Genomic DNA, 16,061 nt, shown 5'->3' on the forward strand with positions numbered 1-16,061 from the left:
GTTTCCGGTTTTGGACGAAGTGGTGTCTCTCTTCGGAACAGAATACTATGAACACATAACCAGACTGTGGGCGCCTGGGCAGGCGAGAGCGTGTTATTCGTGTTCAGTGGACGGGGGCGGGAGAAGACGAGGCATGATTCGTGAGAGCGACGAGACAAATGGTATCAGTGTTTTCCTGCCCCGCCGTGTGAAGATTCCTCCTCACCAAACGCCAGATGGCGATCATTCCAGCGGCTCGGGTTCAACAGAATGAAATTGACCCCTTGTCCAGAATTATGGAGCTTTAAGTTAACAGATCTGAAGCCCAAATCACTGATATCCGCCCAGGCGAAACTTTGTTGATACGCTAATCTCTCATCTACATATAGTTACCTGTCCCTTGGGAAGCGCCCGCAAAAGTCAGATACATATTGCTGTCACTCAATCTTGCTTCTCGAAGTTCTCGCACGTAGCCCGAGATTCAACCGCCCGCGACCCCATCATGTGGAACATTGTTGTGGAAATCGCAGCCCAAGTGGTAGCCCGGTGTTCCTGCTGGGTGCTGACTGCTGAGAGGGCAATGGGCGCCCCGCACACACGGTCTACACACGGTCTAACAATCCCAGTCCACAACAAACATCCAACAGCCAACACGCATTCGAAATGAGGTGGTTCGAATCTTCCCAACGTCCTTCTTCGACATGCCGACTACGTACAAGTCTTGGGGTATAGTTGGCTCACGCGATTAACCCCTCCTCCCGTTTTGGGGACCTTAGCACGGATCGGCCCCATTTGAACTAAAGGATTTCAAGTGTCCATGCAGACCATTTCTTCAGCTTACTATCTGGAGACCATAGGATCCACAAACAAAAGGCACCCGTTGCCTTTCATCATTCGGACATTCCCCTGACACAACAACCCTAATATTTGGTTATCGAGATAAGCTACGGTGGCAGGAAGCGGATAACTATCTTTGAAACACTCCAAGTCCAATCTTTATGACAGACGCCGCAGTGGCAAACTCTCAGACGATGAGTATGAATGATCGTCTAACAATCCTGATAAACGTGACACGATACGGTTTATCCACATTTGGATTCGTAGCTCCATCTCAAATTTGTCATTAAGCGCCGAATAATCAGAAAAATCGAAAGGCTACCTAGGATTATCCTCGCTGTGGCTTGGCCATTCTCAGACTGATGTTCCAGGTGATCACCGCTCACCCTCTCTCGTCAAGGCCAAGCCATCCTGGACCAGACTAATGGAGGGTGTGTGATGTGTGATGCCTGCGTTCCCAATCACTAAGCTCGAAACCGCCCCTTCAAGGGAAATGATCACACATTGGCAACCCCTTACAAAACTTGACTGTCTTAAAACAATCTTGAAGTTCCAGGCTCCTTCCAAAAACGCGAAAGTAAGATCTCGGAGACCCTCGGTGCTGTAAATGGACTTGCATATCTTGATCAACGCCGTTTTTTGACAGCTTTCCCCTTGATGGATTATTGGCATGAATACAGAGTAATTCCCCGATCATACCGATGACGTGCAATGTGATTTGCTGTCCCTCAATCCAGCTGCCTCGTATCCTCGCTGCGTCGTGGATGCTACCCGCTATTGCTATGTTTACATTGTTCCAGTACTTCAACGTGGCATGAGGAATTAGCCGTACATACACGAAGTCCTTACTTCTTGCAGTCGACAGGGCTGTACGCTTAACGAGCTTCAGTTGCTCTACGGTGTATGGGAGCTGCACAGTATCTCACCGCTCTAGCATCAATTTCGACTATTTGCCAGCTTACGTCGGCGTACATGAGATATACATGATGCTTTGGTCGATGGCAGCTGGCAGATGATGTGAATGCCACGAATTCCACGTTTTGTCAGGACTTTTTACTTGGATTTGTGTTGCGATTATTCCATTTAATTCCCCTGTTATCGCCGTTCGCGTTTTCTTCCTTTTCGAATACTCGGCAACGACTTGTCAACTTTACTTGGAGACAGCTGGTTGGAATCCCGCGTTTGCCGCCGAGCCATCAACGCCGTCTCAGGCGAACCGTTTCTTCGTCAGATGAGAGTCTATTTTGAAAGTACAGTCCGAGCATTTAGTAGTATACGAGGATACGCAACGCGACATCGTGCACTCCTGATCTCCGCTTAGTCCGGATCCGAGACTTAGCGGGAATGCAAAGAAAGAATTGAAATTAAGAGAAGCGCAAGAACTGGGGAAAGAAGATGAGCCAGGGGCGCCTGTCTCAGAGCTTGGAGGGGAAACGATCCTATTAGCCATTTAAGCTTGCAGTTATCATTGGACAGGAAAGCAAGCCCTGACAGCCTGACAGGCTGACTGCCTCAATGATCAGCAAGCTGCTAACTTAATCTCTGGGCTGGCTTTTACCCTATTTTTGTCATCGCCCAGTTAGCGCCCATCTAGCCCTGGGGCTATCGGCCTTTATTAGCACCGCGATGTCCGAGTCTAGTAGTTCGTGGCCCTCATTGGGTCTGCCTGACATCTGACCTGCTACTAGACTGCCTGTCTAAAATCCTAGTGTTTTCAATGTTGGGCTACAGGCACACCGGACGACCATCAGATTGGTGCCCAAGGGGCAGGATCTTAATGTCAAGGGGGTGGCAACATAAGACAATATCCCTCAAGAAGTCCAAGCTTCTTCACAAATCGCAACACTGTTCTCGTGGCAGACGATATCCAGTTTGAAATCTATTACTTCCTGATGAAGCTCGGAAACTCCACTGGCATGCCGGGAAGTAGCGAGACTGGAGACGGGGATTTTCAACAACGGTTAGGCTCTCCCCACCCAGACGCAGATCAGAGGAGGGTTGAAGGCTGAAACATGACACTCTGACCCTAATTAACAAGTTCGTAGTGATCAGGGGTTCTTGACATGAGTAATGTATGGATCGAGATGTTGGCAGGATTGAGTAATATGGACGGCTTTGCTTCACCTTCAAGCATTCTAGGGTAGTACATCGCCCCAGGTTTGCATAATCTATGCGCAACCGCGCTTCTACAAATAGGGGAACCATCGCGAACAAGTTTGCGTCATCGTCGCAGGGCCAGTTTCCGGTTCCCCCGACAAAGAGAAAGAAAAGGAAGATTTGAGGCACGCTTTCAGGAACAGGTTCCCACCTCGCCACGAGAGTTAGATCTGAGCGTCCCAAACACGACCTACATTGCCAGGCTGCCAGATGACAGATGACAGGAGCTTGGACTCTGAAAAGGCCGCCACAGAGGGACGGGATAGGACAAAGAGAACTGAAAAGTGTCCGAGCTCCCTGAGAAACTGGGATTCGGCCAATTGCGTCCGCGTCTCGCGAGTCATCGAGGTTGGGGCTTGGGAGAGTCGCGGCCACGCAAGGAATCAACCCCGCAATGGCAAAAGGCCGGGTACTTTGGCCTGCTGTCACCTTTTGACCATTACCCGGGCTGGAAATAAACGAGGCCAGCCAGTCCTGAACTGGCAAAAGCAGGAGAATCGCTCTCCCAGCCATCAATCCTACTGGCGGCAGCACCCTGCCAAGGTCCGGCTTTGATCGGTGGGGGCAGCTTCTCGGGGAGTCCGGTCCGCCCGTCGCCAACGCCCGGCCGCCATCCCGGATACGATCTCCAAGCCTGTCAAACGCCAGCGTCTCACCCTCAATTCTTGATTTTTGGTTGACCCCGTGGCTTGACGGCGACGCCCGCCTGCCAAAGGCCCAATTCTCGCAAAGCCGCTGGCCTGGACTGTCGACGGCCCTGCGGCACTATCATCGAAGTCGTCATCTCAGATTGTTCCTCGCAGTTCCAACCGCCCCATTGGCCGATCGAGCTGAATTACGCGCTTGAGAGCCGAATGTGCGATCTGAAGGCATCGTATTGCTTGCGCTCAGACGCGCCTACTAAAGGTACTTACCCTTTTGAGAAGGTACTTCATCATCACTGCTCAGTGCTCAGTCCTCACTCCTACAAAAAGTAGAGTTTCTGCTAAGATTCGCTTCTCAAGGCCTTTCCCAAAGTCCCTTTGTTCGAAGGTTTCCTCCCGCTCCCCCGCATTCGTGGCCGCACTGGCCCTTCGAGGGAAGCTCGAGACCTTCCAGGACGACGGTCGGACGGACCCAGAACCAGACAGATGGGATGGGAACCCTGTCGACACCGTGAGTTCCGGGGCCTAAGCGACGGGCTCCGTCATTAAGAAGTCCCCAGCAGAATGGTGAAGAAGCGCCCAAGCTCAAAGGTCTTATCGCGGAAGCTCAAGTACCGTACCGGTATCGCGTGGAACGCACACGGTTCGTATTCCTGCAAGGTCGAAGTACCTCAAAGGCGGTTTGGAGAGCCTCAACGTTTATTATACGACAACACTGTTGTATTCGGAATCATTCTGCCTTTGTCAAAGCAGAGCGTCCGTGGTCTGTGCCTTGCCTACGACACTGGCTTCTCGTAGTTCGATTTTTACCCCGCCTGAACCAAACACTGACTTGAGTTTCCCGAGATCTACGAACTACCATGGAACCATCACCTCAATGCGATATCGCTGTACCTTCTTCCGACATCAAAAAAAGAATATGACCAAGTGTACTGAATCTATCATGCTTCCATCTACCTGCTCATGGGGCGGGCATATTTTCGATCATCCGCGACGCTTAATACCTCACAATTACATCCGCTGCTGTGCTGTGCACCCGGGCCGGGCCTCGACAGGGTCATGCATGTGGGAGCACTATGCTTAGTGTGCATGTGCTACCGCAGAGGGTCCGACTGAAACTTGGAAGTGGGTTGTGACACACATTCGAGCTCAAAAACCACGACTTTGATGGCGCTCTGTTCTCAATCGGGATGGGTTTTTCGTATCTCTCTTGCGCCAATGTGATGATCGCTCTCGCAGTGAGAGCATCTTGACTTTCGATAGCGGATAATAGATGTCGAAAATCTCCAATAATGACATGGATGGCATGAACTCAAGCTACGGATCCATGGGTCGGAAAGTGCCAACTCATCCGACTAAGTTGCGGGTAATGCGGGGGTCTCAAAGCAAACTATGGAACCACCCACATCTCGTCTCGAACTCCATGGGCGGCATTATACAGACTCAGCAGGTGCATGAACAACTTCCCTGCTTGAGATACGTTTATGATCCATCCAGGCCGCCACGGACCAGCGGGATCGGGCAAGACCAGAGTGGAGAGTTGAGGGCATCGCCTACCGAGAAACGCCACACAAGTACGTATGTCGAAGAGCTTCTGGACGCAGCAGTCAACCACGCCGTAGATACTACTCGCGCGACTACTTTTCTCTGGGGTTTAGGCGCAATTATCCTTGCGCAACTCGCCAACCCACCCGAGATTTGCAGATCTCGTTTCAAACAAACCAGCTGATTCAATTGGGTAATAACCGCCGATTAACTTTGTTTCAACTGCTCGTCTGGTAACTAACTTCAAAGTCCATTATCATCACCGTCGCCCCAACTGCAAGTCGCCGTTTCTGTCATGTGCTGACCCAGCGTGGGTGCGCCATGGCTTTCTCGTCGCCGATGTTTAATCCCCACTAGCGATTATGATCTGTACAATCCTTCTCACCTTCGATGCGCAAAGAAAAGCGACGATCTCCCCGCTCAAAATCTGCAGACACACAGACGTTGCAGACTTGGAGCCCCATACGGATGCAACCGCAGACACCTGTTCCATATTGAGTTCGATCGTGTGGAACAATTTTACCACTTGACTAGAAAGAACACCCTTACTTAGTAAGGGTATTCAGTCTGACATACCCTCCCAGGGTTATAAGCTCTTATACTGTGGTTCTGATATATATAGCCTCTTTCTGTAGATAGCTAGATCTAGATAGCAGGTATTCTAATATTAGGCTTTATTTGTATAACTTCTCGTGATATATAGGTACTCCAGTATATTTTAAGCGCGCGTTTTTGATAGTCTTATTTAATCAAGTTTCATATTTCCATTTAGGAACCTCCCAGGCTTATAACTGTGGAACAATCCTACTACTTGACTAGAAGAGGCACCCTTACTTAGTAAGGGCCCGACTGCATGATACGTAGTCATCCAGTCTGACAGATCGCACCTTTCGCGTGGACGGAGCTCCCGCAGCTGTTTCTTACCCGCCACATCCCTGCTTGCCACGAATGATTGGCAACGAACCGCCCGAACAAACTGAGATCCATTGGATGGATGATATCCTATTTCCGCAGAGGGTCGCACTTTATGCCGCGGAAGCCTATCCATCGGGCCCCCTGAGGACGGCAACGTGGCTAGTGCTTTTCTCGTTCTTGCTTCTCCATCAGTTATTCGTCGCAAGACAATCTCAATTGACTCGCAGGGATAGTCAACGCGATTTGCTGATCTATTACCAGGCGACCCGGGAAACAGATAAACGATCCTGAATCGGACGCCCACCAGGCAGGTGCCTCTTCCTATTGGAGCAGTGTGTACTTTCGACGCTGAATGATCCCCGCGCAATCCGAATATCCACTCTTCAATGTTGTTGTTCACGCCTTGCACGTACCCCTGTTCATTTCCAATCGGTTCGGATTGCTCACCGGAAGCTTTTTGAAATTACTATGATTGGATTATCTTGGCTACGAACCGATCGGTCCGATGCAAACCAATAGTACTGGCCGGGAAAGAAACTCGAGAGTGTGGATATTGATAATGGATATGGATCCAAGCTGCAACGGACGCCCGGGAATGGCAATGCGTTGACCTGTCTCTGGCAGCCTGTCATATTTAATAAAACCTCCGAAGTCTAAACGGCTTCGCCGAGGCCAAAAGGGACGAGATCAAGAGAATGGTACTTGCAGGCACTATCCTTGTCAGCATCAATGAGAACTGCGTAAGGCGCATTACTTTATGGAGACATACAAAGTACCATCATCGGAAACTGATCGGGTGGCGCTTATGCTCCATCACGCTTCTGCAAGACGCTGAACTCTCTTGCCTTCCATGATTCCATCTTGCCTCCGTTTCAGATCAACATACAGTGAAGATTGTCTTCGGCTAACCCCATCGCCCCAGTTCCCCGTCCCCCGTTGACTCTCAGCGGCGTTTTGGACGACGAGACCCACAGGTGGCTGGCTGGCTTCCTGGATTCCAGAAACCCACACAGCGCTCCAGCAGGGATCATGCTCGATAAGCTGCGACTATAGCACCGTGCTCAGACCGCCGGCGGCGATTCTCCATTCCCCATATGGCAGAATACATTATATGGAGTATATAGTTCTCGACCCTGAACTTAGGCAGGTCGGAGATATATCTCAACCCGGTATGGTTTCCGTGTCGCTTGCATTGGCGCGGCCATCGAGTGGAATCCCTTACTCCGTTGATGACCAACGTTGATATACACATTCGCTCCCTCTTCACTCTGCAATGTCGATTCCCGAGATGCCGCTTCCCGGAGAGGAACTTTCTGGTCTCGATCTATCTATTACCCTTATTCCAAATCTCGTTTCAAAGGACCCCAACAACTTCACTCTCTCCCCAGAGACGTTCGTACTTTGGCTGCAGAACTGTGGAGACCAGGGCGAAACTCTAGTAGGAAGGAGCTTATGAGTTCATGCGAGGGATACCCTGGCAAGAGGGCATTTATAAGTATAGTTTCTGCTTGGACGTCTCCATTGACTGTCTACAGCCGATCCGTTGACTGCGTTCGGTTTTGCGGGCAAAAGGTACACACGCCAAACCATCGAGTAAAATACAATCTCAGCCCAGGAAGTATCTGGTCAATGGCAGCGGGCGGCTCTCTGAAGAGAAGTGATCTCATCGGGTCAGCCTTAACGATAGAATTTAGCTTCAACTAACTAAAAAAGCGAACCATGAGTCCATCACGATCCATGACGGAATCCTCCTTTGGTCCATCCGCTGTCTGCACGCCGCTCAAAAGAGCCCACGCCTTGTTGTTCAAACTTTGAAGCCAGTTTTAGTCTCGTTTTAGTTCGACGCTCGGCCGGTTCGAAGAAGGAAAGAGGAAGAAAAAAGAAAATTTATTTCTCCGGCGAAGATTCAGGAAGTTAAGTTTCAGAATGTGTAGCGGGGTCTGGTCCCATGCGTCCAGACTCCCGTCGCCGTCGCATCGAATCGCAACCCCATCGCGATCTCCATCCCAAACCGATCGAGGGTTGGAGAAACGAAGCGCCGTGATTGGAATGTGCATTGGACGGGCGTCGATCCCGGAGGTTCACGAACAAATACGTACTTATCTCTCCCAGGCCTTTAGGCTTTAGATACATTTGTAGCGTATTGCCTGTGCGTGATCATCACAGAGAGGTCTGTGATCATGATGGCAAGGCAGGTATTGGGGAGAAGACGAGACCCGAGGACCGGGATACACCAAGAGCAGAGATGGGAGGGGGCACTCGGTGTTCTCTGGCGGAGTCAAGAGGTTCGAGGGCTGATGATCCATCTCGAACTTGGCGGTTCATGGCTTCAGTTCGTCGGTTCAAAGTACTACTACTTACGTTCTCCGTACTAGTGCCCTCTTTTCCGACTTTCTCTCTTTTTTTATCTATCTACGGGAATTGTCGGTTCGACTCTCCTCGGGCCGCATACTTGCTATAGGTCCAGGCATACCATTCTACTTTTCGTTAGAGAGCATGGCCGGGTATGGGGATCATGGATCGCTGAAGGATTGCGCCATCCAGCGAGTGAGTGGTGAGTTGTAGATAGACAACCCAGCGGCCCAGCCTGCAAGGGGAGGAGCTCAACTTTCGCCATCGCAAACTCACAGAGTTAGAATTAGAGTTGGACAGTTTGGACTCGATCTTGAAGTTGAATTCAAAGTTGTAACTGAAGCTGAAACTGAAGGTCCCAGCTGGACTCTGGGGCATTTGTCCGTGCGCTGCAGAAGTCTGTGCTGTGCTGTGCTCTCGCTTAGGGTTTTAGTTCGGACTCCAACCCAACCACCAAAAGACACAGCAAAGGAAGAACTCGGAACTTGGAGGACAACAGCGAAAATCAGATAGGATACGGACTACGCAGTCCAGTTTGTACATGTAGTCACTACTCATCAATCCAGCCCAATGTACGGTATTTCAGTCCAAGTCAACGAATAATATCGCGGGTGGACTCGCTCACTCTCAGCAGTGGTGGCTGGGACCCAGGACTGACAAGGACAACCCTACTTGTTTAATATCAACAACCAGCCTCTCGCTCTCCGCCATGCAAGACAAGGCCAGGCTCCCATGCCAGTCCAGTGCGAGTTCCCACTAAATTTCAGCTAAATATGTACCGGGCTGGCCGACGGGACGGGCGGCTAGAGTCTCCTTCTACTTATGTATATTAATATATATAAATAAATTAATACCTATTGTTAGCTAATACGGAGGATACGAGGGGCACTAGCTAGCTACAGTCGCTCGCTCCTTCGGCGGCTAAGCAAGCTGCGGCTGCGACAGGGTTCTACATAGTTACTTCTCCGGGGTATCGATTAGCTGCCAACGACACCGCCATCGCCGATGATAATTTCATTGCATCGCATCTCGCATTCGCCCCCCAGCTGAACTCTGACCTCTGACCGGCCCAGCTCAGCGTGGCGCTGGCAGTGGCAGTGGCTCGAGAGTCGAGTCGAGTCGTGCTGGAGGCGGATGCGGATGCGGATGCAACTCGTGCAGCGCAAACATGCAGAGTGCAGCAGTGTCAATAACTTCCCTACACCGCTATTGCGGGATGATGACGGTGACAGTGATGCCACCGCGCGCTCGCTCCCTGAGAACGAGGGGAATATGGGGAAGAAGTCTGGGTCTGGGTCTTTATGAGATCGATCTTCTTTTGTTCATTCTGACGTTTGTTATGTGCAGTGTATAGTAGTATACTAAAACTCGACTATAGACAATAGACACAAAGTTGAAAAAACCACCCAGAAAAAAACGCCCACTACCCAACCAAACATTTGTTTAACAAATCAAACATCACAACTTTTATATTATAATTTTCCTTTTCCTTTTATTTTCACTTTTTGCTCCTTCGATTCCTGCCTTGGGCTGAAAGATGCAGCAGCAGCAGGGAAGGTAAATTTAATCCAGTCACTGTACATTAATTGCGTTGCCGTCACTATCAAGCAAACCCGCTTCCTTGACGAGGTCGTAGAATTTTCCACGTTGCTTGATCAGCGCCGCTGGTGAGTCAAATTCAGCAACGCGGCCCTTGTCTAGAACCACGATCCGGTCGGAGTCGATGATCGTGTTGATTCGGTGTGCGATCGTGATGATTGTGCGGTCTCGGAAGATGCTCGAGCGCAACGTGCGTTGGAGAAGTGCGTCCGTTTCAACGTCAACGGCGGCCTATGATTGTTGGGTTAGGAACGGCCGGGGAAACAAAAAACAAATATCGGTGAAGCCGTTACTCACCGTTGCTTCGTCAAGCACGAGAATGTTACTGGGAGTTAAGAGCGCTCGGGCGAGAGAAATCAGTTGGCGCTGGCCTTGGCTGAGGTTGGAGCCTGCGTGGTCGGGTTAATTAATATAAGCGCGATGCAAGGACTATGGTAGCTACATACCTCCTTCTTGAACGTGCGCATCCAGCTGACCCTCCATTTGAGAAACGTGGTCCTTTAGTCGTGCGTGCTCTGCATACAGTCAGTAAATAGTTTGCACTTATGCGCCTCGCCAAACGTACCAAGAACGCTCCACAGTTCAGTATCGTCATGCACATGGCGAGGATCCAGGTTGTCGCGCACTGTCCCTTCAAACATGGCTGGATCCTGGGGAATAATGGCAAGACGTCCCCGAAGGTCGAACAAACCAATTGTCGAAACGTCTAGATTATCAATGCTAAAGAGAGTTAGTTAAGACCACTAGAGTGCCACCAGATAGAGGAGCCCTTACCTAATTCCACCGTTGGTAGCCTCGATGATGCGGAAGAGCGCTAGTGTTAGTGAGCTCTTTCCAGCTCCTGTACGCCCAACAACACCAATCTTCTCATGGGGCTTGATGTCCAGGTCGACGTCCTTGAGCACCAAGTCAAGCCCTTCGCGGTAGCGCGTGCTATAGTTCTTGAATGACACCGCGCCTTGCGCCGGCCACCCGATTGCTGGGCGGTTCTTGAAGATGACCTCAGGCGCTTCGCTCGGGAGGCTGGCATATTCGAGCACACGCTCGACAGACACGATGTTGGTCTCAACCTCGACAGTCTGTCGCACGATCCAGTTGAGAGACTGGGTGATCTGGAGGGCATAGGACATAGCCAAACCAACCATTCCTGCAGACAGCTTGCTGCCGGTCGAGACCGAAACAATCGAAAGCAGCGCAGACGCCAAAATAATAATGGATCCGATAAACTCGAGGCGAACCGCAAGCCATCTGTTGGCACTGATTGAAGGGAAATAAGCACGGAGGTTTGCATCCATACGCCACTCATTCTCCATGCTGAATCTTTCCTCCTGTCGATAGGCCCTGATCGTGGATACGCCTCCAAGTGACTCCTGGAAGTGTGCGAAGATGGGACTCCGCGTGACACTATCAAGACGCTTCAATTCACGGGAGGTGCGGAGGTAGTACTTCTGGTAGCTGAAATAGATGTATCCCAGGGGAAGGACAAGAATCAAGAACGGAGGTGTTGAGCTAGCAATAACAATCAACGTAAAAATTGCTTTGGCTGAGTTTCCAAAAAGCTAGGTCGCCGTTAGCAGATATCTATTGTGATGTATGCAGACAAACCAACCATATTAAATGTCCGGGCAAGAACCTCGTCGATACGATAAATGTCACTATAAACACCCGTTAGAAACCCCCTACTCAATGTGTTTCTTGCTTTCCCTTACCTAGAAAATCGGTTGAGGACACGTCCAGATGGTGTCGTCTCGAAAAAGCGCATCGGCGAACGGAAGATAGAGAACGCCATCCGCTCATGAAGCTTCCGGGATGCCTATTCCAGTCAGTGGATTTCTTCGGAATTCTTTGATTGCACATACCTCAATAGAGCAAAAGATCCACAAAATCAAATTTTGGAAAATGACCAACACAGATGACCCAATACCCAAAGCCAGATAAATACCGATAAACTTGCCAGCACTCGACGAATCTGACTGCGTTTCACTCGTCTCAGTCCAGTGCTTAAGCCAGTAACTTCCTCCCACCTGTGCTGTCTGCGCACCCACGAGGGTGAAGAGGTAGAAACCGACAGCAACTAAGTTGCTGTTCTTGGCATATTCGCCATACACGCTCCATTTGACTTTGCCTTGTTGCGAGCTCTCCTGGGTCTGTTTGCTCTTCAAAATATTTTCTTCGTCACCAAGCTTGCGTCGAGGGCCTTGCCAGCTTACGGTGCTTGCGCGGCGCAATGTGACAGTGCTCGTTCTGCGGCCAACAGCGGACTTGATTGGGGCAAGAGAGCCAATCTGCTGTTCAGCCTCGTCCATATCAGAGTATTCAGAATCGGGGTCTTCGATCATAGTCGCAGACTCTGAGCTTTCAGGGCTAGCAAGTCCGCGACTTTCGGCACCAGAGCCTTCGTCGTCCGAATCGTTCATGGTCGTGCGAACGAGGTTGGCGATTTCTCCCTTCATGGCCATCAGCTGCTCGTATGTACCCTTTTCGATCAATGTCTTGTCGCGGAGTAGACCGATGAAGTCCGCCTCCTTCAAAACAGGAATGGCATTTGTAGCAAGAATTCTCGTCTTGCTGCTGAGAATACCACTTCGTCCAAGAACATGGTTGATCAAATGACGACCAACATGCTGGTCGACTGCCGATAGAACATCATCCAGGAGGTAGATATCAGCACGAGCGTATACGGCTCTAGCGAGCGTCAATCTGGCCTTCTGTCCTCCAGAAAGAGAAATACCCCTTTCTCCAACCTCGGTCTGATCGCCATCGGGCAGGTTCTTGAAGTCGTCGAGCAGAGCACATGCCTCTACGGTTAAATCATAGAATTGGGGATCCCAGCGATGACCAAACACAATGTTCTCTCGGACACTAGCGTTCATAACCCAAGCGGCTTGAGCGACGTAGGCGATGCGTCCGCGAACAATAACTTCGCCTTGTTTCTTCCACAAGTCACCAAGAAGGGCCTGAAGAAGAGAAGACTTTCCAGAACCAACACGTCCGACAATGCAGTTAAGCTCTCCTTTACGGCAACTTAGATCGATGTTCTCCAGTGCCGTCTCGTCCTTGTACCTGTTCCAACAGAAATCTGCGTCGCGAATACGGACAGACTCATCCCCAATATGGGTGACGGAATCTTCGTATTTCACGGCATCAGCTTGAAGCTCCTCAGCAGTCAGGTAATCTGTCAGACGTGTAACAGCTACAGATGCTTCAATCACTGCGGTAATAACCATGGGGAGGATCGAAAGTGGGAATGTGAGGAGGTTGAAGAGCGTCAGAGCCGGGAATACAATCGATGTTGTCAGAGGCCGATCTTCAATCAAAACAAAGACAGTGAACGTGGAGCACGAAACGAGGAACGGCGTCGATTGCCAGGTGAAGTTTGCAACAGACTGGGTTGCTCCAATCTTGCGAAGGGTATTCAACTCCAAGTCATTACGGATATGGCTCAGCTTGTTCATAAATGCATTGTTCCAGGCGTAAAGCTTAATGCTCTTGATGTTGTTTAGAATTTCAGTCATTAGCCTGGATCTCGCGTCCTTGTTCTTCATCTGAATAAGCTGGAGCTTCTTCATCATTCGCGCAATGATACCATTAAGCGGAATCATCAGAATCATGACAGCGATACCAGCAAACATGCTCACTCCGACCAATTGGTAAAGTGAGATCATACAAAGAGTGATTTGGAAAGGTGCGGACCAAAGCTGCGTACCAAACTGGGTCAGATCAGACAGGCGCTGCTGATCCACGGCCATATGGTTAACAATGTCGCCGGTAGTCTTCGATGCGCGCCCCTCACTCGAAAGCTTGAGGGATTTGGCGTAAATCATAGCAGTGAGGCCGGACTTGACACGCATACCGGTATCAAATGCCCGTTGGAAATATTGATGAAGACATGACGTTTGGGTCACGGAGACCACAAACATGGCAAGGGATATAGCGACTCCTCTGATGATCGGCTGCGGCTCAGGGGTCCGATACGAGTTGATGAAATCAATCAGGACTCGTAAGAGTTGCGGTTGGACGAAGGCAAGCATATCACTTCCGCACTTGATAACTGCTCCACGAATATAAGGGCCACTATAGGATTTGAATAGTGCCGTCCAGAGAGAGGGCTTTTCTCTCTCTAACTCGTATTCCCAGTTCTCCTCCAACGCACTACCGGTGGTACGGGTAGTATCCCGGCGGCGAAGATTCCATAGGTCATCCTGCGTCAAGAAGTTTTTGTATCCGAATTTCATCATAGGCGTCATCCAGCTGAAGGTAAGAACGGAAAATACATCCGCATACTCATACGGACATTCATCTTCGTCACCCAAGGCATCATAGGCACTCTGCTTCTTCGGAACAAAATACTCCAGTGCAAATTCCAGAATTGCAAGGCCCAAGCTGACGTTGACGCAGACGAAGTATGGCAGTTGGTCATTGTAAGATTTCTGAGCTACGTGCGACCGCAGTTTGACAGCGTATGCGATAACGAAGAAAAGCCAGTAAAAGAGGACAACGCCATTTGCGTGTCTGCTGCGCCAATGTTCATAGTACTGTACGGTGAAGATAACACCCAGCGAGGCAAAGACAAGGATGGAACTCCAGAACCGGAAGTCAGCAAACCAGTTGGTGTAGGTTTCGGCTTGAATTGCTGCTTGTAGAGCGGTAGTAAATAACAAGCCGGATAAAACAACCTAGACGATTTACAAATAGGGTATGTCAGCTTATGAATATAAACGGCATCCAGCGCGGACAAGAAGACGAACCAGCTTTGCATAGAAATGCCAGTTCTTCGACACCGGCTGTGGTATGCGCTTCTTAAAGAGAAACCAGATAGCACCGCTTCCCAAAACCAACCCGAACACGGCAACCAACGAGACGCCGACGTCCAGGAAGCATGGCGTAAGGTCGAATCTGAACCGGCTTAAAGGGCCCCAACCTTCGACATTGCCGCAGAAAGGCTGGAGCTTCGCAGGTTGGAATGAGGTCGGCGGCAGGGATCCTGGGGCGATCTCCCCGAGGACCGACTGAGAGCTGTCTTCCAGCATTTTTCCCCGGAATGTGTAACCCACACCTCTATTTCCTCCTCCGGAGCACACAGAAGAAGGAGAATGAGGGAACGGCCGAGCAAAAGCAAGAGTCGCGATCACAGAGAAAGATGGATGCGAGAGTCGGAGAAAGAACCCAAGAGTGACAACCTCTTGGAGACTGCTTACTAAAAGCCAGGCGAACGGATGGCGAAGCTTGAACGTTTACGGTTTGGTAGGTAACCGGAGACGTCGGACTTAAGCGCATCGGCCGATCTACCCGTTTTCGTGCAGAGAAACCATCGCAGTTTTTACTTGAACTGACTCCAGAGCGACTCCTCTGCAACGTTTCTGTTTGCTGATTGAACGAAACATGCGGAGTATGTCAGATCAAGCGTCTGGCGTGAGTCAACACTCACAAGCGAGTTTGTCTCACCCTCACCGCTGTGGAGAGAATCCTGCGGGATCCTTGGCATGCGTACTATACGACGGCCGTCAGTGCTCTGCAGATTGCAGCGAATCGGCAAGCAAAACGGCCGCTCCAAAAGTTTCGGTCGAATTGGGTCTCGGTAAAAGCTGCAGTTCAAAATTTCCCTTAGGACTCCAAATATAATACGGTATACATTCGTGAAGACACAGCTTTCAAAAAGTTCATGTAAGTTCTGAATGAGCGATGATGTAATGAATCCATTGTTCCACTCAGCCTTTCCGGCGCCTCGTGCTTCAAGCTTTGGTGCTTTTGACTCGTCCAATTATATATTTCAAAGTCCCAAGCACAAACAACTAAGAGCCAGGTTATGCAGTGTATCATAGATTTCTTGCATAAACTAGTTGCTATTAGAACTCCCTAAATATTTGTCATCATAATTCAAACAGGAAGAAAAGCGAATCGATGCAATGGCGATTTCCAATTATTTGTATACTCGATTCTACGGTGTAGACTATAGGACCATACTTATGCAAGCGTGTCTATCAAGATATGTATATTGATTCCGCTGCCAGGGAAACCAGCGCTCCTATAACA

General features: G+C 50.0%; 3 protein-coding genes across 3 annotated transcripts; 2 read left to right on the forward strand and 1 right to left on the reverse strand.

Annotated features, from left to right (window-relative positions):
- Positions 1-4,181: 4,181 nt before the first annotated feature.
- APUU_80145S (uncharacterized protein) lies at positions 4,182-4,415 on the forward strand (the record flags this gene model as incomplete). Its single annotated transcript, XM_041696393.1, has 1 exon — positions 4,182-4,415. The coding sequence occupies one exon, from the start codon at positions 4,182-4,184 to the stop codon at positions 4,413-4,415; it is 234 nt and encodes a 77-aa protein (XP_041562028.1).
- A 475-nt stretch (positions 4,416-4,890) lies between these two features.
- On the forward strand, positions 4,891-5,346 carry APUU_80146S (uncharacterized protein; the record flags this gene model as incomplete). The annotated part of the gene is made up of 1 exon (XM_041696394.1): positions 4,891-5,346. The coding sequence occupies one exon, from the start codon at positions 4,891-4,893 to the stop codon at positions 5,344-5,346; it is 456 nt and encodes a 151-aa protein (XP_041562029.1).
- A 4,655-nt stretch (positions 5,347-10,001) lies between these two features.
- Positions 10,002-15,058, reverse strand: APUU_80147A (ATP-binding cassette glutathione S-conjugate transporter YCF1; the record flags this gene model as incomplete). The annotated part of the gene is made up of 9 exons (XM_041696395.1): positions 10,002-10,259; positions 10,326-10,417; positions 10,475-10,543; positions 10,594-10,748; positions 10,803-11,587; positions 11,638-11,683; positions 11,738-11,841; positions 11,888-14,704; positions 14,777-15,058. The coding sequence occupies 9 exons, from the start codon at positions 15,056-15,058 to the stop codon at positions 10,002-10,004; spliced, it is 4,608 nt and encodes a 1,535-aa protein (XP_041562030.1).
- Positions 15,059-16,061: the final 1,003 nt, after the last annotated feature.

Source organism: Aspergillus puulaauensis, chromosome 8, assembly GCF_016861865.1.
Source record: "Aspergillus puulaauensis MK2 DNA, chromosome 8, nearly complete sequence".
NCBI lineage: Eukaryota > Fungi > Ascomycota > Eurotiomycetes > Eurotiales > Aspergillaceae > Aspergillus > Aspergillus puulaauensis.